The 26,714-nt window shown below is 38.9% G+C and overlaps 1 protein-coding gene across 1 annotated transcript in view; it reads right to left on the bottom strand.

Annotated features, from left to right (window-relative positions):
- SLC2A13 (solute carrier family 2 member 13) overlaps positions 1-26,714 on the bottom strand; it is a 157,646-nt gene that overhangs the window by 23,723 nt on the left and 107,209 nt on the right. Inside the window, exons 6-8 of the mRNA XM_035891687.1 lie at positions 24,657-24,820; positions 18,460-18,580; positions 5,747-5,872 (exon numbers count right to left, since the gene is read on the bottom strand). Of these exons, the coding sequence (XP_035747580.1) occupies positions 5,747-5,872; positions 18,460-18,580; positions 24,657-24,820 (411 nt within the window). The remainder of the gene's footprint in view (positions 1-5,746; positions 5,873-18,459; positions 18,581-24,656; positions 24,821-26,714) is intronic.

Genomic DNA, 26,714 nt, shown 5'->3' with positions numbered 1-26,714 from the left:
TGGTTATAATCGCAGCTCTTCTGAGAGCGATACCTGCCGATATACACGCAGATGTAAATACTCTGTAGATCCAGCTACTTTCCTGAATCATCTGCTCCCTCTAATACCTTTCTCCTTTGCAAATGTGAGAACTATAATCCTATGTATAATCTTCATCTATTGATCTGAAGACCTAGTAAGAGAAATACCAGTTTCTCCTCTAATTGCTGCTGAATTTAGCAGCACTTTTCAATGCAGGCCCTTGTAGAAAGATTCCAAATCAACATTTCAGCAATAAAATCTTCTACCAATAGTTCCTGTGTGACAAAACAAGCAATGTCTGCCCGGGGACAGAAGAGTACTTCATTCCTGGAAGGCTGCTCTGGTGCCAGCCTGCCCATGGTAACAGGAAAGGTCTGTATACCCGTTCCCCCTGAAGTACTGAAAATAGATTCTCAGTCTTTAAGTACACACATACATTTTTTTAGCATTAGTAAAGCAGTCACAGCAACTTTTACAAATGTACTTGTCACACTGCAAAAACATCTTTATAAGACAGTGACTAGCAAAACAAGTGTAATGGATTGATTTATGTCTGCTTGTATTTACAAGCGGCAAAAGGAACCTGACATTTCTAGAAAAATCTGATGTTGCTACAAAGAAAAAGTATTCTAATCGTTTTAACAGTCTCATCTGCTGTGCGTTAGACAACAGGCAGCACTGTATGAATGTAAAGCTCCCCAGAATACTCCCGAGGACGTGACAGACACTGGCACATCCCCCGTTGGACATAAACCAGGCTGTTGTCTGAGAATCCAGCTAATGAACTTTCCTGTGGTGGAAACTCTCCTGGAACTGGCAACCAGGGTTTGACTGCCTGCCTGACCTCCTTCCTCACATTGCCCGGGTACTGTAAACCCAATTTTCCCCAGAACAGGTTTCTGAGATACCATTAAACTCTTCAGCAAACTGATGGGTACAAGCAACAGGCACACAGTGACACATAACAGCATTATCGAGCCTCTGTGAACATGCCGTTAATTTTACATGGAAGGAAGGAGCTTCGGAGAGCACCGGCCAGAGAAAAATTAAGAGCTTCCCAAATGCAAAGCTCTTCTTGCACTTGCCTTTGCAATGTATGACCTTAGAGAAGCGTATATAGGAGAGGAATATAAAGAATACTGAGGAAAGCGGGATTCTCTATGAAGCATTAAACTCCTGTGGCAGGGAGATGTGCCTCTAACGAAGTTAATAAAAATGGCTGAAGAAAGCAAATCACTCAGCTCCTATCCCTTTATAGATTTCTGTTCCAAATCATCCTCCTTCGGGGACTGTGGAGACCTGCCAGCTAATTTTGTGGACAGGATGGCTTCTAGGCTTGCCTCTGATCTGCAGATGATATTATTATTTCTTCATAATTGTTTACTGTATAAAGTCAACATCTTTCTCTCCAGAGGGAGGTTGCTCAGAGTCACTCATGAGAGCCTTTTAGCTCACAGTTGTGGGCCTGCTGTGGTCTTGACAACATACTCACGTCAAGGTTAATGTCATGTCAAGGCACTATTAGTAGCTCCTTTCCTTCCGCGGTTATTCTTTCAACTGTAAGAATATTAATGCAATTTAAAGTTACTTCTAGAGCATTCTTGGCTGGCCTTTAGGGTTATTGCAATTACACAGACAGAAGTTTCAAGGTTTCTGAGAGTACTGTGGGAGTAATTGCAATTGTGGGGAAAAACTACATTTCAGTTTGTGCTCTGAAAGCACAGCGCTGAAAGCAATCACCTCCACATTCAGTCCCGGCTGAGAGACGGACTGCCCGTGACCTCTGTCGTGCCACCTGAGCTTCATATTGCAACTTTCCCATTGCATCCCCATCTGTAAAAGTGAGATAATGCTTTTTATCAACTTCATGGGGATTTTATAACTCGATGTTCATGAAGAGAACAGAACTGCAAGCCTTTCTGTGCTACTAGTAAGTGCAAAACTTCCCTGAATTTTGGAGAACAAAGTCCCAACGCAGAACCCTCAGACCACACCGAGAGGAGATGCAGCTCCTCTTCTTTTATTACAAAGTAAATAATTTAAGAATAATCTTGCTTACTGTCTTGCAATCATCCTTTAGATGTCCCTGGGCAGAGCTGGAGGCCGCAAGGTTGCATGTCAACAGTTGGTTTGTTAACTGGCTCAGTAAGACCAAGGGCAGCAAAGCACCTGACCGTGCTTCTGCCCTGGGCAAGACACTCCTCTCTGTGTTATTCCAATACCAGAGTCAGGCTTATGTAACGGATTAAATAAATAAAAAAAGAAATGTATCTCTATTCTTTGTCCTACATTTATGATCTTACAAGTGTATCCGTAGCGCACTACCCATGCTGCTTCAAGGCCTGACTTGGACTTGGACAGATTTATTCTTGCGCAGTCTCCCTCCCCCAGGGCCACCGCTGGCCACAGAGTTCCCTATATTCAAAAGAACCAAAATGCTATACTCTTCTTGAAAAACATTTGGACACTCTAATTGTCTCCCCAGGTTTCTATGACAACCACAGCAACATAAACAGCCTTGCTGGCAGCCACAGGAGACTGAAATCTCTGCTCCCTTCCCTCCCCTCCCCAGAACTTCTCAATTTAGAACATACCATAACCAAATAAATATGATTAACAATAAACATAGAGGTGGTATGTAGTACACCAGGCTGGCACTGGGGAAACTTCTTGCAAATAAAAATACATACAGTATTTTATGATAACAGTCAAAATGTTGCCTGTTACGTCAGTGTTATCGAAGTACCTTGGGATAAACTGTGAAGAACAGTGCAAAGCTATAAATATATAAACACGAGGGTTTTCTATGTCAGCTTGCACAGCTGTAGAGAGCCTTTTAAAAAATATGACAAGGCCTTCGCTGTTGGTGCCTCTAAGCACCTCTCACCTTGCTGGTAGTTTACACATCAGGAATAAATAAGCCCCTGAGCAAACGTCGGGACAGTTGGGCTGCAGAGCTATGTGGCCGCATGCACGTCGTCTGATGTGACTGTAGGCACCTCTCCATGGTGGCAGATCCCAGCTTTCCAGCAGGAAAATCATAAACAAAATGTGATCGCAGCAGTGGTGAAATGCTCTGCACGGCGCCGCCAACCCGAGCCCAGCAGAAGCCATTTCTCTGAACCAACCTCCTGCATCAGGCAAGGTAGTCAGAGGGGCTGCTTTTGCTGACACCCAGGCAAAATGAGGTCCAACAAATGCTGAACAAAGAGCTCAGATCTTCCTTCTCTCCTGAGCAAAATTAATGGCAAAATAAATTGGCCGTATGAGGCCAATATGACTCTGGAGGTTTTAAGCCATTTAAACCCATTCAGCTGATACTGGATGGCATGAAGCCATCAGGATACACCAGAGTTATAAAGAGGCTCCATGTGATAATTACGGTTATCAGCCGTACACAGATCACAAAGTCATCTTTCAAATTATTAAACCAGTTTTGGATCGTAAAGGTGCCCTGTGTTTTTAAAGGAGCTGCGGCTGTATGTCTAGCTTGTGACAAAGTAACTTTGTGAAATGAAGGGGTGTGATTTCAAGCATCAGCACGGACGTAATTTCTTCACCAGTGCTGTTAGTTTGTCTTAGGCACTTGTTCTCCCCATGCTGCCAGAAAGATACAGACGACGCCTGCTGCTCCGAGACACAAGTGGGGATGTAACCACGCCGCTTTCACTGCAGCAATCTTCTCACTTGGCGGGGAAACCCTACGGCTTTGTGGGACCAATTTTGCTGTAAAGCAGACTCAAGATTTGAGGAAGCAGAGCTGGGGGTGGGGGAAGGGATGGGGATGTGAATGTGAACCCTTGGAAGCCAAAATCTATGGGGATTCCCTCTGGACCGCTATGCAGAAATACACATAGCTGGGAGGAGGAGGAGGTGAAACGCTTGCCTGTTCCACAGGGCTTGGAAGGCAGAGAAGGTGCCACCTGACATTTCACAGCTTGAAGGACTGGCTTTCAGAAAACTGCTTGATTATACAGACCAGGTGGAGACGAGATTAGAAATTAATGAAATAAACACTAGAAATGGGGGTGAACGTACAATCTTTGGAAAAAGATATGTGGAATTTCATTGGTTTTCTTTCTTAAGGCAGAACTTTCACTCCAATGACTACCAATGTAACATTAAAATTGTTCAGTTTTCTCTTGATAAGTTTTGAACAGGGTCCTTATACCATGGAATTATTGCACGATATGGAAATATTGTATTTTGCAGTATGGAAAGGAAATATTTCTTCTTTCCTACCTAATTTGCTCCAATAGGCTGCATAGCAAGAAGGGTTATGTGAGAGTGAATATAAAAAGATGACTGATGCCCACATTTACTGTATGTTATACAGTAAGACTGCCTAATAAATAAAGTTTTATTTTATTTATCAACTATTCGAGCTAACTACAGACATGCTACTAAAACTACAGCATATATGAAATAAATGTTAACTCGGAATACAAAGAAAGATCTGTTAATTTACAAATATGAGAGTCCAAGTGCTGGAAAGCGTGTCAGGATATTAGGTAATATGCAAAGTCTGCACCACTGAAGGTAGTCACAGAAAAAGCAAGAGGGATGAAATTTTGTAGTTTTCACAGTTATTTATTAATAAACAGTAACAGACCCAAAATATTCACACCCTTTTAAATTAGGATTACAAAGGATATAAGCTACCGTCTTCTGCATCTAGAAAGAACTACCAGGCATAACATTCTAATAGTACTGAAATCAAAAAGAGGGCAATTTTAGAGTTAATTCAAATTAATGATTTTTCAATTAGTAGATATTTTCATACCTTCCAACCTCTGTCCAATATGACTCAATGCCTCTAAGGCACTTGGTTTTAACTTCTGAGAAATACATATGAAAGTCAAAAATAATAAGAAGCCCACACCACCACACAAACCTTTGCATATTTCCCAAGTATGTTTATGGCGTGTGGGTGGCATCTATGAACTATGGTGAGGAGGTTTTATCAGCAATAATTACACCTTTTATCAGCAGGATTTGATTCCCTTGTGGCACTGAACGATTCTAAACACTAATCCAAGCCCTAAGCATTATTAAAGTATTGATAAAGCCTGTAAAGCACATTGTTCCAACTCATAAAACTTAAGAACAGTCAATACTTCAGGAAACTTGAAGATTGCTGTGACTTCACAGGAAATCTTTATGCTGCTTAAGAAAAAGACGTGTGATGTATTCTGCAGTTGCATTGGGACTTTTCTATGAATGCACACATTTTTATACCCCAAGTGCAATGTATGGCATGACGCCGCTCCTAAGCACAGGAACACGGAAATCTGTGGCCACAAACCATGCTTTTGACAATTTGAAATTTTCAGATTTTTATAATTTTAGGTTATTCAGCTGAGCAACTTGCTTTCTTTAGTAGGGCAATATTAAAAGAGTGGTTTAATTAAAGCATTTAAAAAGAAAATTAATGCAGAGGGCTTTAAGTGTGTACCTAGGGAATACACCCCCCAAATGAATGAAGACATCAGGGAAAAGTAATTTTCCTAATTGCTAATGTACTTTTGCCATACTTTCTAAGTGGCAGGCTACACCAAACTGGCTGCACACATCAGGGTCAATTTATTAGAATGTAATTGCCCATTTTTGACAATGCTGAGTTATTTTTTTCTTCCACAACATCCTAAGAGTAAGACTTTATGTAAAAGCAAAAGTGGTCTTAATAGCAGAACACAAGACCAGAAAATCTTGAAAAGTGACATACCTTCCCCATGCTGCTTTCATTGTAGAATCTCTATCAACAGGAATGCATGAGGACTCAACAACACTTGATTTATTCAATTTGTAGCAGAGACCACAGTCTGGATCTAACATACATCCATTGCAGTAACTGAAAGAGAAAGAAATAAATACTTAAGCAACACTTTATTCATTTGTACATGTCAAAACCAACAGCATCTCCTAATCAATCTCGGGATGCACATAGTCAAGTTGTCAGAGCTGGAGACAAGATAATAGAAACTGCCCAAAAACTAATACAGATTGCTTTTGCCTTCTTCTGTACCACATTTTGGTGGCCCAGTTGCAAATCTCCCAGTGACATCTGATCAAACTGTAGGAGAATTCACTCATGGAATGAATTTTAATTAAAAAAAAGACAGATTGGAGTTGAAAAGAAAGAATCATACCTCATACCTAATAACCAAACTAGGATTTGGGCACATACAGACGTGGGAGTCAGTCTGAGATCACGACACCATGTGGCTCCATGTCGGAACTAGGCACCTGAGTTCCCATTATATTCAATGGATGGAGTCAATATGTCAGTGGAGCCAATTCACATACAGGCATCTAGTGTCCAGAAATATCCCACCTGCCCTTCACCTGCCACTGCAGAGCGCGCAGTGCTCTTGCAGATCATTCCCGTGCATCACACTTGCCAGCTCTGTACAGGTATCTCTGATTTCCTTGGTAGTCTCAAAGAGCAAGAGATGCTTACATTTAGGCAAAGTTTCCTCAATGCAACCTTGCAAGCAATTTGTGTGACGAGACAGTAAAACTGTTCTCTAGACCCACTGGTCGCACTGACCACATCCTCACTGGCTACTGGGATCCTAGACACCAAGCGCCCTACAGATACCTCACTTAGGTGCCAGTCTAAAACCTGCCTCTGAGAACAAACTGAGGGGATTTGGACATGAGAGCTATGAAGGTGTTCCAAAACTCTTCATGCAGTGCAAGTTATCTGAAAGCTTCTGGCACAAGCTTCCCCAGACCTTGCAAACGTTCAAGACATTGCTGCTGTGGTTAAACTTCCCAGGTGTTTATCTTCCCCAGAAGCCATCTCAGACTCAGAGATACATCCTCATCAGTAAGCCTCTGATGTATTCTAAGCGATAACTTTAGGAGTTAAAAACAGGAGAATGAACAACCATAAAACACGGAGTAAGTCTGGAAATTTTAAATTAAAATTTGAAATGTAACATCTGGAAACGTATAATTAAGGTGATCAAAATAGCTTCAACATATATCCCTGTAACAACAAAACCAAGGAAATAATCCTTTCTGAGTGTATATCTTTATCATAACAATGGCTTAGTGAATGAAGAAATAATCTGCCTAAACTACTATATGAGTAAAAGTAAAAGTAGCGGTATAACAAAGTCCCAAGAAACTAAATCAGTAAAGTAGATAATATGGATTTTAAAAGTCTGACAATACATGTTTAAAATCTAGTCATTTGAATTATTTTTTTCCTACGATGTTTCTAAAAGAGTTATAATAAGGTCAATTCATATGGTAGTTGGCAAAAAAGAGGGCTGTGAAAGTGTTAAAAGCAATGTATTCATTTGCATTTTCCTACTTCTTCCAAGTTTCAGAAATCTGTGCTCTTTGTTATTGTGTGCTTTCTAAATTATCACATTACTGCAGAATTTCCATGTTGTCTACTTTTTAGAAAATACATCTATCTTCTATCTATCTTCCTTTTGGCTTAACTGATAGCTCAAATTCAGGTCTGAACAGCTTGGGCTTTTTTATATGAGGAAATCTGCATTAAATCAGCTCTTCAAATAGAGATATAAGCTGCAGGAAACATTTTTACAAAGGAGATGAAACAAAACTTGGAAGTCAATCATCTAACTGTAGTAAACATTTCTTCTCTTGCAAAGATAAACAAGAAAATTATAACTCTGCAATTATCAATTATGAAAGAAAAGGACAATTCCAATATTATGTTAGCGAGACTTAGTTACATTTTGCTAATCAATATTAGGACAGTAACGGGCAGCAACCAAAGCAGTTGACAGGAACAGAACACTGCAGATGAATAAAAACATTTTTATAAATCACAAGTGTATTACAGTATGTAATAATAGTATTAAAAATAACTAAAACTTATAGCATCTTCTAGTGAAAAGAATCCTATTATGTCAAACAGGATGCTGCTATGATTTTCAAACAGTAGAACATCTTCCACTCAAATTATGTTCTCTATCAAAGTACCTTTCAAAATATGAATTTCTAAAAAGACCCAGGGTGCTGGCACATTCAGCACGGCAGCCTGGCATAGAAAGGAGACATTTCCAAATACTACCTGCTATCAAGTGCAGCAGTGCATTTTTAAGTCAACTATATGCAAATTACATCCAATGTGAATACCACGTGCAAAATTCAACACATTAAAGTGGTCCTTCTCTTTGGAAAATGTCAGGATTCAAGCTTTCTCTAGAATTATTCTTTTGTAATCTTTTTAGTGTTGCCAGCAGAGGACAGGACGGGGACTGGACGCCTCATCATTTCCCCCAGTGTCCTCACAAAAAGCAGTGCACGAGATGAACGACAGAACTGAACTGTGCAACGTCTGTTCTGTCCTACGGGGCTCACTCTACGGATAACTCCACATAACCTCAGATGGCGTTGGGGATCAGTAACCACTCAACTGGGAAGCAGAAGGTATCTTATTTATTCCTCCCCGCCATCCAGCAGTCCAGAAAAAACCTCAAGAAATTTGATTATTGATTCTAGTGTCAGCCTACACGGCTGTTCCCTTGGCTGTTCCTCGGGCTTTATTGGGTATGCACAACCATGTCTTCCAGCTGGCATTCAGCATAATAAAGGCTGCTGGATTTCATGTCATGCCAAATGTCAGAGGTTATAGTTACTCATAACAGTTTAAATAATTTAAAATTATTATTTTCCACAGCTTTTCTGAAGCTTGTCTTTCAGATTGAAAAGTTAAATGACAAATATTTACAAACCCTTTACCTTTGGGTTAGGATTTGCTGTCATTAGTTATGTAGCGAGTTCATACAATCAGGCTTTGACTTTAGGTTTTAGAGACAACACCAGTTTATGTCAGAGGAAACACAGAAATTCAATATACAAGACTTAAAGCCCTTTCAAATCTAACTCCCAGCAGACTTAGGGTAGGCGGTTGCTGTTCAGATCATCTAGCATTCTTCAGTGCCCCATTTTATCACGGATATAAAATTTTTATGTTGACTTTGATGAGGTAGCTGCTTTTTCCAAGATAAAGATCAATGTCTTTTCCCTCCAAAATTCCAACGTATACACATTACAACTGTTTCATAACACAGTAAAGAAATCTGTATTGGTTAATAAAGATTAATGATCACTGAATATGCAGCATGAAATAAGCAAGGAAGATTTTATTTTTAAAGAAGCAATTTAAAAATAACAAAAAAAAATGTGCTGAGGCTGTTTACTCTAGATTTCACTCGCAAAAAATGGAAATAAGATATGTAGTGGTTTCAGGCTTATGCTCTTCTTCACTCTAGCTCCATTACTATTTGCTACACAAAAATATTTAAACAATTTGAAATTGAGCTCATATTCACATGCTCATAGTGATGTAAATAAATTAGGACACAAATATACCAGGAAAGGAAATGCACAATATAATAACTTATTGACATGTAACTATCTACTAGCAATCTCCTTCCTGTTCTCAAATGTACCTTCCTATCAGCCCTAGCCAGCTACACCCAAATATATGTCAGAGTATAAATCTATAAAAATACTGATAGTTCTTCAAATCTACACCACAGATTAGTTATGGCCTTGAAAGCTCTATACCAGAATACTCTAGGATGTCTATGTCAAGAAGGAAATTTGCATCCAATTATAAATGGGAGATATGTTTCCTGTACTTTAGAATGAAATATTTATATCCATGCTAGGGTTATGAGCTAGTGTCTTGGAAACAGGTTCCTCTGTGAAGAGCCAGTCGAAAATTCCCAGGCAGGATGGTTCTCAATCAGAGACTGACAACTCATCAAGATTGAAATACCTGAGAGAGATGATTTGATTTTGATGAAACCAGGCAGCATTACAGCAGAAAGGTTTTACAACGTGCCTAGTTCCCTCCCTGCTTACCAGCTGGGCTCCTAGGCAACCCAACAAGAAGGCAAGCGTCTAGACTTCAGGTGCTTCAGCCTATGTAGCAGAATAACAACAACCAGGAATGAGAGGCTCCAGAAGTCCAATGATGTCCAGCTTCTTTAAAGCTCAGTGGCATGAAGTCTACAAAAGAAACGTCTCAGTAGCCTGGCCCCTCAGTTTACTGGGAACTGCCATGGCATGGGATTTCAGGGTTCCCACCTCATTGTCAGACCACCTTTGCTGAGAAGCTGATGGACAGTTAGGAGACTAGATAGCCCCAAACCTGCAATCCCCAACTCTGATTCTGCCAACTCAGTCAAGAATTCCATGCTCTTATGTCCTCTTCATCTGACCAAATGGGAATATCTGATGTCTAAAAAGCCTGACAGCACTAACTTCAAGGTCCTTTGCTAGCAATTTCTTGCCAGCCTGAGCACCACCAGCTTTCAGGATGCTCTGCCCTGGAGCAGCCTGTCCAACAAACCGTTCCTGAGGTTACAGGTCGATCCCAAAGGTCACAATTCCTTCCTCTTTCAAAGAGAATTTGAAGTATATAGAAAAACTATTAATTGGCTAGCTGTGCACATTTTTCTTGATACTAAAATCACTGGATTTTTTTTTTCTTCTTAACAATATAGTTTACTAGCCTCTAGTGCAGTCTCTAAAAAGACTGAATAAAAACTCTGACCTGCTAAAGTAACCCTCCAGATGCCAATGAGAAGTTCACAATGGCTTATTCCCCTGCTTTTTCCCCACTGCTTAGAATACTCCATACTTACCATTTGGGTTGTCATTATATTTTGTGCTTTAAATTTGTAAAATAACCTTGTAAGTAATGACTTTCCTACAGTTCTCAGGAGTCTCTTAATTTGAGCTGCAAATTGTACCTTGCCACTTTTTGTTGAGTGATTTAGCAGTAAAAGACCTTTGCCCAGTGCCCTCGCTCTGCAAGTGCTGTTTCTCTTTTTGTCAGATTATTTTGTCTTTTTCAAACTGAATCTCAATTTCCGAATTGTTCATTGCAAAACATTTCATCCATTTTCACTTTTGCCACATTTTAAGAAGCTTTCAACTTTGCCTTCCATATTCCGTTATCCAATTATAAAACTGTATTAATATGTTGCTATCATCCAGTTACAGAAACACAAACTGAGCTTAATAATATATTATGGACTGTGTAGTTCTTTTCCAGAATGTAACACCTGATTTCATAATATTCTACTACATGGGTAGCACAAACAGCCTCTTAGGGTATCAAAATGTCCACAAATACAGACGTTTCTTGGGGATGGACTCTTTCTACTTGTTATGATGCAAGTATTCATATTCCTGAACAAGGTTTTCCTCATAGAACTGAAGGAAGAATAAAAAAGCATCTCAGGCAGGAAAGGCTCAATATGGGGACAGGAGGGTCTTGCAATATCTACTGAGGATTAGCACATACCACCCAAAGAGAACATAAGCTGCAAATCACCACAGGCTGCAAAGGAATGACACTTTGTGCTGCTTTCTACTCTTTCCAGCTTGCTCTTTGCCATCCTGGAGACATGATCCTTATAGAAAAACAACAGACTAGAATCAAGCTTCCCGTGTTTCTGTGCTGGTATTCTCCTATCTGCAACCAGAGAATGTCTCTTCCTCTAGCCCCAGCTGAAAGAAAATGGCCAAGATAGCTGAGCATCACTGGTCCGAGCATGCCTACTCAAATGGACTCAACAAGGGCCATAGGCAACTGATGAATCCAAACAAGAAAAAGAGCCAAGATATTTAACTCAACAAAAACATAAGGACTTTCGGACAAATACTGCAGAAGATTTATGAGCTCTGTTGACACCTGAGGACATTGGTGCATTTAGCTTTCAGCCAGCTACACAATTAAAGAGCTTAGGACTTTTTTGGTAAAATGGCTTACTTCATTTTTATACACAAACTCATTTCAGTTAGGTAGTATGACCCCAGGCATGAAATCAAGCACTTCGTTATAATTCTGATGATTCCTGTGCTGCTTCCAAAAGCTAACCATTAAATTCTGATTAAACATCACTGGCCAAGAATATTGGGGATGCTTTAAGTAGTTAAAATGCATGGTAGCTGCAAGATACCACTTCCAGGTGATGTATCTGGGACACAGAAAATACAATATTTAACAAGGAATGGGAAAAACCCACTCGGACTTTAAAAGCACCTTCCGGCAACAATAAGAGAACAAATGACAGAAGTCTATTTGCTGAGGTCTACTGGCAGTCTGTGAGGTAACACATGTACCCACTCAGTGATGTCCATAAGGAAGAGCCTACCATTTATAATCACATTACTCATATGCTACCTGCGGTTCTGTAATTTACCGTGCATCTATTCAAACAGATCTAAATCACAGTGACATTCAAGTATGATCAACCCTTCCCCATCTTCAAATCAGGCTCCTGCTCCATCTAGCCCACTGAGACTGTTCTGCAATGACTCCTTCCTAGGTAAGTTCCAGACCAGCACTGAATCCTTATCCTTCTTGCTATGCCAGCCACATATAAATACATTAGCTCTCTTCAAACTTTCCTTAAGCCTTCTTTTCTGATACTCAACTAAGCAACACAATTTGTATAAACTCAGAACAACTGGTTTTGGTTTCTTGGTGTTTGCTTCTTCTGCTTTAGACCTGAAGAGGACCCCAATGGCTCATCCATTTTTCCTACCTATCATAGTCCTATAATGGAAACTACTCTCTAGAAGCCTTGCTTTGCTGAAGTCCTTAGATCATCATGGCTACACCACTTTGCTATAAGCACCTTGACAGCAGACTGTGCTGGAATGCTGACACCACGTGGAAGGTGCCCTGATCTACTCACATGTGGGTATCAAACGTTTCTCATCTTTGATGATCTTTCTTCTGAATTTATATAGCCCCCAGCACAACAGCTTCCTAATTTATGCCTGGAACTGAGCAACACAGACCACAAATAACAGAAACAACTGACTTAGATGTACCCTTATTTTGAGCATAATGGCAGTCTCCATAGCATACATTGCTTTTAAAACTACTCTGCCAAAGAGACCCTACACATGCATACTATGCTCCCAGCTTCTGAGCAGATCAGATATAAGCCTTGTTCAAACTTGATTAAAATCATCCCTGTGTGACTAAAACCTGCAAACCACAGAAAGTACAACACCATCACTTTGGAAGATTTTACAAAATAATTTCCTAAGCATTGTTTCAGTTTTTGTTAAACAGCAAAGCCTTAGAAGTGCTAGTGACGATGAAAAGTATTAATAGGTTACTATATGAGCATCACCTTGTTCCCTCAGTATCACAGGGTTTGATTCAAAGACAAAGTAAATGGAAATGTTAACAATGGTTACAGGGTCTGCGTTACACTCACAGATATTACAGTTCAGGTAAGTCACTTTTCAGATCTTTGAGTTTAAACCAAGAGTTCTTCCTCCTTCACATTAAAGATGCTTACTACATGGAACTGACATATTCCTTCCTATCCCTTATGATTTTAAATTAAATTACAAGTTTTGATTGATGGGAGCAGCATGCCAGCAGATGGAAAATTATTACCAAGTGATATATCCTTATATTATCCCCTTAATAAATTTCAGGATTACGTCGAGGTCATTTTACAGTTCCACAACATAAACTGTCTATCAGAATTTTAATTACATTTCATTAGAGCTGGCAAAAGTATTCTCAAACATGTTTATCTCTTTACAGACTCATAATTTTCTCACATTAACAGCAGAAACACATTACTATATTTATTACTGCAATTCTCAGTTATCAGAATGACCAGTCGCTCAGTCACTTTGACATTAGAAACATAAAATGAGAATCATATTTTAAAAAATACTGGTTCTGTGATACAGTGACAGTATGAAGAATACTGATGTCTAGTTTGCAGAAAAATCAGATTGTCAATGAGTTAACAAAATAAAGTACAGTAGCTTCAGTTACTAGGTTAGCTGAGTTTTTCAGGACTGACCCCTATTATATATTTTTGCTAAATTCATGAAGAAAATATATATTTCTGCCAATAGGTATCTTGTAAAATTACTATGTAGGAGTACTAAATATTGGTGCCTTCATCTCAGTGGTGTGTTATTTGTACAATGAGCTCAGGAACATTAACCACGTGAGGGTGACTAATTCCAAGATGAACAACCGAGCCCTTGTGCGTTCAGCGCAGCTGGCACCGCCTGCATTATTTTAATCAAACTCTGAAGACAATCAGTTCAGGAAGGAACCTGAGAAAGTTCTTGCCCACAAGTATCATTCCCCTAGGTTATGAGCCTCAGGGTTAACCTAAGCTTAACACAAAAGTTACCATTTTCATATTGTAGCTGAGGTGAAAAATACTGCTTAAGCAGAACAAGTTCACGTTATGTCTTCTACAGCTGACCAAGTCTCAAGAAGTGCAGTAAGAGAGACAGAGACATGAATGAAAGGAGACAAAAAGACCAACAAGGCAAGAGGCCAATGGTTGTTTTCCAGAAATGGGTGAATGTCCCAGAGAAAGGTAGAGTGGGACGCTCACACCTTTGAATTTTTAAAGATTAGGAAAAGGCAGTAAGGTAGCTAGTGCACATGCCCCACCTTGATCTTCTTCCAGAAGCAGGCAAGTCCCCAGTAAAAAACAAGAACGTGCTTACAGAGTTTTGAGTAGTCATAATAATAATAGGAATGGCTAGCTTATATTTTAATTTTCAAGACTACAAATTTTGGGACGATGCTGTTTTGTACTGCTAAATTTACCTCTGAGCTTCTCTGTGGCATTGAGGATACGTAACAGATACAGCTGCTGAAAAGAGTATGGTCAAAGAGAAGTGGTCACACTGCAAACTTCTATACAACCTTACACAGGTTGAGTGAGAAAACGGAGTTCAATTTAAGGATGACACACAGATGAGTATTCACTTTGCCTTTCCTCAATGAGACACCAACCCACTTCCACCTGTGAGGAGGCAAAGAGAATTTCAGTGTTCAGGGTGTCCTGTGGGTTTGTGTTATTTCCATGATGTCCTTGTGAATGAGGATTACTTTCAAATTTTTTTCACTGATTTACAGATACGGTTTTTTGGCTGTTGATCAACTATGATATTATATGTCTCTACACCAAATGAAAGTATTTTACTTGATATTTGCAGCCTATCTTACTGGTTTGTTTTCTGCAAGCACGTACAGGTAACCTGTACCTCTCATTGCACAGCAGAGCTCTTTCAGAACGTAGCATTCAAGGTGCTTTTCTGAATCAGGACAGTGACTGTGCTCTTTATCTGCTAGTCTGTTCCGTATTCATTGTTATTCTAGCAGCAGGAGTTAATCTGGGCAGAGGAGTATGGATCTGAGGGAACAACAAACAGACTGTTTGTAGTAGCTCTAAGGCTTCCATAATGGACACCCACACTTACTCTAACCCAACAGATTTGCAAACATAAAAAGCATCTTTACTCTGCACAGCATCAGTGAAACTTTTGTCAGAAAAATACGCTTTACTGATGATTTTATAATTTATAAATGCATTTCGGCAAAGACAAATACAAGTTATATTTAGGAAACACCCCCATACTCTGAGATGGCCAAGCTGCCAACAGGTTTAGACTCTGACTAAGCGTACCTCACCTCAGAGAAGCACTGCATCACCATTAGATGAAGGACACTATGAGCTGCGTTTGTGTAGGCACACGTATTTAAAAGTGGTTATGGTGGCTACAGGGAGCTGGCATTAGATGTCAATCTTCTGAAGTCCCGCTGTCTTTCGCTTTTCCAAAACTTTCTGAGACCTCTTCAAGGCTTGCAAGACACAATGCTAAGCAATATGAGACACCAGCAGTTATACTGAAGCAAGCTACAATATGGATTAAACAGCAAGAGAGCACTGCCATTAAGTTGCTTCATTTTACTTTGATTAGGTATCTTATTTGTAACTAGCCCTACAGTAACATTTGCTACCCTACGTGGTGGCTACCTGTACAGCTCCTTTAATGCCATTATTCTTAGAGTAGCATAGAAAATACACAAGACTGGCATTATGCAGAGGAGACTTTTACTTCCAAGTGCTCAGGTTTGAGGATATCTTTGACCCAACCCCATAAATGCCATGGGGAATAACTTCAGGGCCAAAAAGGAGAGAGAGGAGTGAGCCCCACAAAATACAGCCCAACCTTTAGCTTTCATTTGGTTTGCAGTCCATGACCATGCATGTTATGCTGACGTTTTTCTAACCTGAGCAGAATGGTGAAGACACCATCTACTTTCTCAGGGCAAAACCATTTTTTTAAAATTTCATTTGGCTTATCGACCATGTTCACAGAAAGCATACCCTTACCTCGAACAGCCACTTTTCCAAGTTGAATATAATGTATGTCTATATGTCATCACCTCCAGAAGTAATTTAGATAAAGGAATAAATTAATGTATGTTCTGTATGTGTAGCTACAAGAGCTTTGCAGAAAGGCATGCTGAAACTAAGCTCCTCTAGAAACACCACTGAAGACAAAATGTTTAAAATGTTTTTCTTCTCTTGATCTATGCAGAAAACAAACAAACAATATTTCTTGCACTTACTGCTCCCTTGGCTGAAAACACACGGAATTTTGAGGCTTCCTGGTACGGAGTCAGAGGCTGATACCACCTCCCAAAATGGACACTAATATTCATGATGCTGAAGGAATATTCTTCCTCTGGCTCTAGCAAGGTTGGGGTTTGATGATGTTTTGAAGCACAAAATTTGATATCCCAAGTATAGTTTTAGATACACAAGTGTGAAAGTTGTTATTAACCATATAAATGCCTATTTTTTTGAACCTTTTAAATAGTGGGTGCTGTACCCTAATTTTGTGATCTGTGGGAAACTGCATCCATTTATTAGTTTCAACTCTCCTGGCTTTTGTGTCTCTTTACCAAGGTATACTATAAGATTAAAACAGGAGCAACTAAAGCTTTCTCATACATTGATCATTATCTCACATCCCCCTCTACCTGTTCACTTTGATCTATAAACTGAGAGTTCCTCCTATTTCAAAATATTCCCAAGTGAAAATATTTTAATTATTTTACTGCTCTTTTCTAGACCCTTTTCTTGACTCTTTGCATTTCTGTTATATCTGCTTTTGCTCACTTCATGGCAGAAACAGAAATTATGACAGATTAAAATATTCCAATAATTCATGAAACAGCACGCCTTTTCTAGAACTACCTGATTTAATTTTTCATGCTTTTGCCCAGAAATGCACACTAAAAGCAAGTCTGAATTTCCTTCCCAACTAGCTGTGGTTAACTAGAAAATGAAAACACTGTCAAATAATTTTTCATTACTCCTTAAGGTGGACTAATCATATTTCTTCTATGCAGATTTTATATAGTTTCAGGTTATATCATCATCTAGCTTTATTAGATGACAAATAATGAGTTCTACAAATGGTGCATCTGTGCTCTCCAGACACCCTTTCTAGATAGTTAAGTCCTAGGCAAATCCTTCTGACATCCTGCTATTCATGTCATCTTATTCTGAAAGGAGAGCATTTGGAAGCTCTTCCCCTCTTTGCATCTTTTAACCAGATTACTTCCCATTCGAAAAAGCTGTACAGGCATATCTCAGAAAATGCAAAATATAATTGACTCTGCAGTAGAAAACAAGCACAAATACAGTTTTTACATGTAGGGATCCTCATATCTGGTAGCATCTAATGCTGCAGTTATTAGCATCTATTTACACTCTTTTAAAGACCTTCTGTCGCCTTCCCAGGCCTAAGACATTGTGCTGGCATATGAAAAGCATGAACCATATTTCTAGCCAGTATCACTAGGAAACTAGAAGCATACCTCTCATTTCTTGATATTTATCTCTATTGCAAACACATGTAAAACAGATTTTGAACATAAGTAAGAATTTCTGCAGCCATCTAACTAGTCTTTTCTCAAGAGGGAATTTTCTAGTCTGCCAGCTAAATGAACACAAGATCACTCACACATAATAAAAGCCACAAAATACAGAAAATGACACATTCCTAACCCCTTAGAAGTAATGTTATTTGAAACTATGATTGCATACGAAAGTGCATCTTCTACCCACTATAGAAAAAAAGGTCCAAAAAATCACATTTGTTTTAATTGTTAATTGATCTGTAATTATCTGAAGAGTATTTTTTTTCCACTCAGGAAGACAAAAGGCAAGGAACACATCTTCTTGAAGAGTTTGCAGCTGTTACATGTGACAAATGTACAAGTAGACAAATAACAGCAAGCATATTTACAAATTACTTTTCAAATATTCCTAACTTTGTGTCCACTATAAATTGCAGCAGGTGCGATATAACAGAGGAGATCTCAAGTGTGGAGTTTGCTGCTTAACCACCTTATTTAGTCCAAGAAACTCCAAAGGATTATTCAGACCATTTAAGCAAAGAGTCTGATTTTCTCTGTTGAGGGAAGTTAGGATTTTAACTTTACGCATCTAGTTTAGCAACTTGTACTAGGCTTTGTGAATAATTGTCTATTACGTACACTAGGTTGTAAAACTCAATTGATTGGAAACGATCTTCATGAAGATTGGATGAATGATCATGAAATCTCACCTGTATTTTGTGCAGGTAGAGTTTTGATGTGAAGGATCTGGTGGATTAAGTGTGATTCTTGGCGAGACCTGAGCTGATAGCAAAAATCCCGAAGCTAGGATAATGAGTGCTACAGCAGTACCTAAAAATACAGATAAAGAACAATGTGATACTTTACTCCAGAGTACATGAAATAATTCTCTGTTGAACTGAACTATGCTTGGGAAAGCAAGGCACCCCATTAATATGCATACAGCATTTGCTAAGGAGTTGTGATGAGAACCTAGAAAAAATACCCTTTGCTACTTCCACATCTTGAATTAAGTTAGATGTTAAAGTGAAGTGCATCAGGTTTAATGTCCAGATATTAAATTAATAGGTGGAGACTTCTGGGTTTTTTTTATATGTGGAGTTGAAGACTACATGAATGAACAGATATATTCTTTCTGGTGTTGAAAATAATGCTGTAAAGGTAAAATTTAATAGTGACTTTGAAATCATCACACTTCTTCCTACTCCCACACCCAGACTTGCAGGCTTTCCTGTAAAATAGAAAATAGCATCAGCTCTTTCATTGACTCTATTTCCCCTCGTGAAATGACAGAAATTTGACTTTTGACAAAAACACCACCAAAAAGCCTAACTGAAATTTCTGATCTTGTTTCAAAGAGCACACACGACATCTATTTGCTCCTGTTGCCCCCCAAAAATTCCTTGTGCATGAGCTGGGCAAAATGATGAGAGGGAAGATGGCAAAAAAGGTTCATACTTTGTGCAACAGGCCGTTACTAGAACATAACCCATAGTCATAGCCTTATTTGTCACACACACACAATATGCTGTATCATTTTAATGAAAACTGATATACTTCACTACTCATGGTACTACTGCAGTTATCCCAAACTCATAAACCTTATCCCAAACTTACAAAACCTTTACATCTTGCTACTCAACAAGGGATCGAGTTCTAGGTTGTATAAAATACCCTGTATACCTATTTGTATACTCACTATTCATGTGGCATGTTTTATTTGAGAGGTCACATATAACACGTACAGCCTGATCTAAAAACGCAAAACTAGTAAAAGCATTATTTGTGAGTTAGTTACTAATGATCTAATAACATTATCCTTACCATACAAACACAGACTCACAAACCACTGAAGCACATGCCAGTTGGAAGGCAGTGCACACTTAGAAGTGTGCAGCAATATAGCTTAATTGTTGAGGGCAAATGAAGGATTCTGTATTCCATTCCAAATACTCCTCATCATCCCTTTGCTCTCTATGTTAGAAGCATGTAAGGAAGTTTCTCAGAAATGCATCTGTGCAAACCTTTAGAAATGTCACTACATTAAAAACCTTAACTTGTCACTCTGGTAATCTTTAAGAAATTAGACATTATCTGGTTTTTATTTTGGGTTGGGTTTTTTTTTTTTTGGTGGATGGGGGGCAGAGAGGATGTTTTGGCAGTTTTGGGTGTGGGTTTGATGGTGTTTTTAAAGAGAAAAACAGGAGTTTCCTAGCAGGCAAACTCACCAAGTATGTGGAAAAACTTCTTCTGAGATACAAATAATATCTTAAGTACCAAGATCTGTGTAATAGAATTATTCATGAATGTGTCTGTGCAGCAGGCATGGCTAATTGGCATGAATATGCACGAATCGGAGATGATTAGACCACACATTTACCTGCACTGAGGAAACCAAGAGCATAAACTCAATCACAAACTGTGTGTGGAGAAAGCACCTGCGCACCATCAAATGTGATTTCAGTTTACTCTGTACTTAGCTTTGCACAGCTCTGGCTAGTAGGTACACTAATAATCCCAGTTTTCTGGGCAGGCTGGATATTGCACTAGATTTACTGTACTTTCAAAATGCCATAAACCAGGCAGCAAATATCTTTAGACAGGGCCTGTAATCTTATTTATATTCATTCTAAATTTTGTCTGTCTTTTAAGTTAACTAAATACACTAGCGCTCACTTCCAGTACCTCTGCAAATGTCTTATTTCTTTGGAAAAGTACTGAATACGTAAACCTGAAAAATGAAGTTTATTACATATTTTCATTCTGTGGGAAGTTTGTCTATGAAGAACAAAAACATACAATTACTGAGATTACTTGCTACTCAACAAGGGATCGAGTTCTAGGTTGTATAAAATACCCTGTATACCTATTTGTATACTCACTATTCATGTGGCATGTTTTATTTGAGAGGTCACATATAACACGTACAGCCTGATCTAAAAACGCAAAACTAGTAAAAGCATTATTTGTGAGTTAGTTACTAATGATCTAATAACATTATCCTTACCATACAAACACAGACTCACAAACCACTGAAGCACATGCCAGTTGGAAGGCAGTGCACACTTAGAAGTGTGCAGCAATATAGCTTAATTGTTGAGGGCAAATGAAGGATTCTGTATTCCATTCCAAATACTCCTCATCATCCCTTTGCTCTCTATGTTAGAAGCATGTAAGGAAGTTTCTCAGAAATGCATCTGTGCAAACCTTTAGAAATGTCACTACATTAAAAACCTTAACTTGTCACTCTGGTAATCTTTAAGAAATTAGACATTATCTGGTTTTTATTTTGGGTTGGGTTTTTTTTTTTTTGGTGGATGGGGGGCAGAGAGGATGTTTTGGCAGTTTTGGGTGTGGGTTTGATGGTGTTTTTAAAGAGAAAAACAGGAGTTTCCTAGCAGGCAAACTCACCAAGTATGTGGAAAAACTTCTTCTGAGATACAAATAATATCTTAAGTACCAAGATCTGTGTAATAGAATTATTCATGAATGTGTCTGTGCAGCAGGCATGGCTAATTGGCATGAATATGCACGAATCGGAGATGATTAGACCACACATTTACCTGCACTGAGGAAACCAAGAGCATAAACTCAATCACAAACTGTGTGTGGAGAAAGCACCTGCGCACCATCAAATGTGATTTCAGTTTACTCTGTACTTAGCTTTGCACAGCTCTGGCTAGTAGGTACACTAATAATCCCAGTTTTCTGGGCAGGCTGGATATTGCACTAGATTTACTGTACTTTCAAAATGCCATAAACCAGGCAGCAAATATCTTTAGACAGGGCCTGTAATCTTATTTATATTCATTCTAAATTTTGTCTGTCTTTTAAGTTAACTAAATACACTAGCGCTCACTTCCAGTACCTCTGCAAATGTCTTATTTCTTTGGAAAAGTACTGAATACGTAAACCTGAAAAATGAAGTTTATTACATATTTTCATTCTGTGGGAAGTTTGTCTATGAAGAACAAAAACATACAATTACTGAGATTAAAAAAAAAAAAAGAAATATTCTGAAGATATTTTAGATCCTCTCTATTACAAAGAGAGATATAAATTGTTCAATGCCCATATACCACCATGCTTTCAAACTGACAATTTCTGAAGGAGAAAAAGGAAAACACAAATAAAATGGATACTGCATGTTTCCCAATTAGCAGCTTTGAAGAAAGAAATTAACTGAAGAAAAAGAGATAAAGAAATTATGCCAAGGTATAAAATGAAAGGGAAACTAGGAGGAATCAGTAACTGTAGTAAAGAGAACTAAAAAGATATTCTTTATTCTTTTTTTTTTTTTTTGGGAGATGAAGTTTACTATAATTTTCCTAATGCTTCTGGATCTATCTGAAAGGCTCATTGTCAAAAGTTGCTAATATTTTGAAAATTATAAAGATACATTAAATTAAATGTAAAATAGCTCTTTCCCAAAGGTTTTCAGAAAGCAGGAAAGCTGCATGAGTTTACAAAGTTAAACTACAGTATGTTGGCTTTTAATCATAATATTAATCTCACTGTCTCTCGACTGATTATTCTTCTAGGCTATCATCTAACAAACATCAAATTAATTAATCTTTACCAAAAAAAAAACCCCCACGCCCTTGCAGGGGCAGGCAAAGGTAGCAGTTTTGTCCTCATTCTATGTAATGGGAGACTTGGGGTTTTTTAGACCAGAGAAGCAGCCAGTAATAACTCAGTGTGAAAATCAACGTCCTTAGAAACGCAAACCGAAGTAGAGCAGTAAAATATAAGTTTACCCCACAAGAAAATTTGTCATGGAAAACAAATCCATCAGCAGATTTCATAATTATCATTTTTTTAAACAGCTCTCTTGCTAAGGAAAAACACATCACATCCACCACTACCTCAATCAAAGTGTCAAACACTGGATATAAAAATTCTAAATAGTACAGAGAGATGACATATGATTTCATTGCTGTCATTATTTGTATCTTCCTTAAGGAGGGACTGTATGATAAAGAACACGGCAAGCAACGCAGCACAGATCAAGGGATGCTGCAGACCGGCAGCTGACCACAGAAGGACCACGAATATTTTTACCAAGCAATTACTTTGTGTCGAAACATCATAAGCAAATAACTCTTAACTGTATTATTCTCCTTCATTAATTCTTTGCCTCATTTCTATATTCCTCTCTGTTCTATGACTAATATGCTTTGTAGAGACATTTATATCTGCATTTCAAATATATGACCTTTGAATATGTTAACCAGAGCCAAAAAGCAAAGAGTTCTGTTACTGTATGAAAAGTCCACATCGGAACACACCTATACAGCTGGGTCCAGGTAAGCAATAAACTCCTGAGGGGCTGGCCAGATGTATGAGGTATCGGGGCCAAATATATAAGCATATAAATCCTCCATTCCAATGGAGTATAAAGGAGAGGCAGCACCCAAGAACCAGAAGTACCAGTGCAGTGCAAGGAGAGATCCACTTCCCAGAAAGACAAGAAAACTGGCAAGTACCACAGGGGGAAGAAGGATATTGAGCATAGGGAATGGTACAGACCTGGGTCTTTCCCCTCTGAAAAACTTGGCGCTGGTTGGAGACATAGCAGAACTTACAGGGGAGATGTATTTTAAATGATCTGGAGGTAGACTATGATAAAAGTAGCAATTTGAGATTTTTGGTCCTTTTTTTTAAGGCATGAGGAGCGTGCTTTTCCAATCTCCTGTCATGACTACGTTTCTGAACTTGCATTGTGAAAAACACTTCAGGTTTCTCAACTCCCGATCAAAATGGCAACACTCCAATATGCATTTATTGTAACTTGAAAACGCCAAATTGCCTCCAAACTGAATGTTTTAATTTACAGATTTGGGTAACTGTGTATCAAACCAGATGCGACAGTGTGCCATTGCTGTTCTGCCCATATAAATGCATACAAATACTGCGAATGTAGATCAATTCCATCCCTTGGGAACTGCAGAGGGCCAGTGTCTTGGCAGGCAGTCCCCCACCCTGCTGTGTTGCATTAACGAGAAGTTTGGATCCCTGACAGCGACAACAGAACAAAATACAGAGACGCTAAACCTTCCCCAGCTAAACATTTGCGAACATTATTTCAAGAGGGGCAGGAACTAGTTTCTCTCTTCCAAACCCTGTTCTTGGAAATGTCTGAACCTTTCAGACGTTCAGCCAGAGGCAGGTATGGGTCACAGATCACTCCAGCCAGAACAAGCACGTAATGCGGGAGCAAGCAGGGACTTACTGGGTAAATGGCAGGACATGGCTGAGTGCAGGCAAGACTCTTCACTCTGCCTTTTCCTGCGTCCAAGAGACGTCTACGAGATGAGTTATGGTGTTTGAATATTTGGGAAAAAATGTACAAATCCAGAATTCTGTCTTTAATATCTCATCCAGGAGATGAATTAAAATCACATTAGTGTAGGCAAGGTATTTACTGTATTGTGTTTGAGATAACTATGGAAAGAACTGCATTAGTTTTTAAAAAGTACTGAAATGGCTACGTGGTACACTTTCTCCAGTAGTTCTTAGTAAGATGTTCTGAATTCACATTAACAAGCCAGAAATGACATACAACATATACACACATGAGATTTAAAAACTAACCAGCTGTGAAGTTCCAAGCATTTCATTCCTTATACTGAAAAAAAAAGCATAAAAAGCTAAATGGAAACATTGCTAAACATGGCTTGAAGGAGAAACTGCACCTGAAAAAATAACATGCTAAACCTCTGGTTTTTAAATTGGCTTTTAGCTGTGATACTATGCTCCTAGTCTTGAAAAGCAGTATGATTTCGAGGAGATGAGGTCAACACTGTTATTTTAAGGAGGATTACAGTGATAAAAATAGCACCTAAAATTATATTTTCATTTGATTAATAATTATGAAGAATATACAATGCACTAATTAAGCACTCACCTGTTAAGCTACCAAGTGTAAGTTTCCGGCGACCCATTCTTTCAACGAGCCAGACTCCCACGAGGGTAAAAATGAAGTTTATAAATGCTGTCAGTGCAGCCAGCCAGATTGCAAGCCTGTCGTCTTCAACTCCTGACATCTGCAAAATGGTAGCACTGTAGTACCTGCGAGCAGAGGGAGAGACAAATACGAACACCACTGATTTCCATTTGGCTCATGTTATAGTTTCTGATTTTAAATCGAAAAAGATCATAACAAATATCAAGTGTGATCTCCTGCATAATGCAGCCACAGACTCACACCAAACCACCCTGGGAAATCAGGCATAACCAAGGCATAACTTGAGCTTGACTAAAGTTTTGCCTGGAAGACATGAAGAGATGAATTGGCGTTCCCTTGGCTGTTTATATTTTCAATGGTCAATCATATTCTGCTAGAAATGGGGTTTGCATTTTTAATTTAAATAAATCCGGCTTTCAAATCCAGCTGTTGGTTTGTGCTCTATCTTTTTTTCTGCCAAAACATGCAGGATTTTAGCACTCTGTGTACTGTCTAGGGAAGGATAGCTCAAAAATCAAATATGTTTTCACTCCCGCTAAAGGTCACACAAAACTAATCTACAGCATCCAACACGTTGCAAGTGACACTTGCAACCTCCTGGTTTGGGGTTTTGCAGTTTTATTTCACCGTCACTGAAGTGCCTGAAACCTTCTCTATCATATTACTTTTGTCCTAACCAGAATACAATTGCTTTGAAATGCCTTAGCACCACATTGCAGGGATGTGAATCTACACCCAACAGGCGTGTTTGACAGAAGTTTCCACTTCTCTCGAAAACGAATCAACCATTCCACACAAACAGTAACTCATAAATAAATCAACTGAGCAAAATGAAAAGGGGAAAAAACCAAAAAGGAAGCCTCCTACCATTTTTCACAGAGATCAAATGAACACCAATATTGTGCCTATGTTCTCAGGGAGAGCTAAATAAACCTTCAAGATAACACAGGAGTAGTTTTGTTCGTGCTGCAGAAGCACTTTTTATCTTGTTCTATTAATTTGTGCTGGCTGAAGTAGTGAATATTCAAGCCCTCAAATACCTGGAAGCCGATAGGCTTTCACACAGTAATAACCATCAAAAATGTCAAAGCTCACTTTTTTTTTTTCCTGGTCAAAATGCAGCTTGCTTTAAATGTCCCCTTGTTGTCTTAATGCCCAGATGTGTCATCCTCAGAAATTTTAGTGGTCTCCATTTTTCTATTCTAAGAGTAAAAAACTTTTTTATTTCAAATCAATAATCCATGATGGACAATATGCTCCATTGACTACTTGCAAAAATGCCCGAGCCATTTAAGACACTACCAGCCACAAATGATTGCACCTATGGCTGGATGGTGCTGCCTCGCCCACTAGCTAAGACAAGGTATTTAGATCCTCCCAACTCCTCCCCACCAGTACAGCCATTTGAGGCCATGCCTACACACACCAACTCGTGGTGGACCCAGTATCTACATACACATGGGTTCTGAGCCTGGCTCCGTGGTCTGCCTGCGCGTTACCGACTGCAGTGCTCATCCAGGCTCATTTCGTCTGAAAGAGCTGCACGCTCCGAGATCCAGGCAAGGGTGAGAATCTTGGAGAGATGAAGATTCATGAAGGATAGACATCATCTGAATTCAAACACTAATATTAATGCGCCCTCACTTCTTAAGGCTCTCTAAATTAAATTGCTAACTGCCTGTCAGAACTTACATCGTACTGCATTGTTCTAGTCACCAAAATCATCCGGTCACCCATCCCCCAATAGACCTTTCTTTTTCTTCTTAAGGGTAGGAAAATAAGAATAAATGTCAAGTCTTGGCCTGCTGACACCTACTATGAAATTCCTATTTAATTCCACGGGGCAGGGCTTTGGGAAGCCACGTTTAACTCCACACATCTAAATCCAATTCTACTGGGAAGTCAGAAATTGCCAGTTGCCAGCAGCAATGTATAGCGTACTGATTCTACATGGTTAAAAAAGCAAAGAATAAAGAATCACATAAAAGCATGTAGATG

The sequence above is a fragment of the Egretta garzetta genome, unplaced genomic scaffold, assembly GCF_000687185.1.
Source record: "Egretta garzetta isolate BGI_Z169 unplaced genomic scaffold, ASM68718v1 scaffold33, whole genome shotgun sequence".
In the NCBI taxonomy this organism is placed as follows: domain Eukaryota; kingdom Metazoa; phylum Chordata; class Aves; order Pelecaniformes; family Ardeidae; genus Egretta; species Egretta garzetta.
This window is presented reverse-complemented; position numbering and strand designations above follow the sequence as displayed.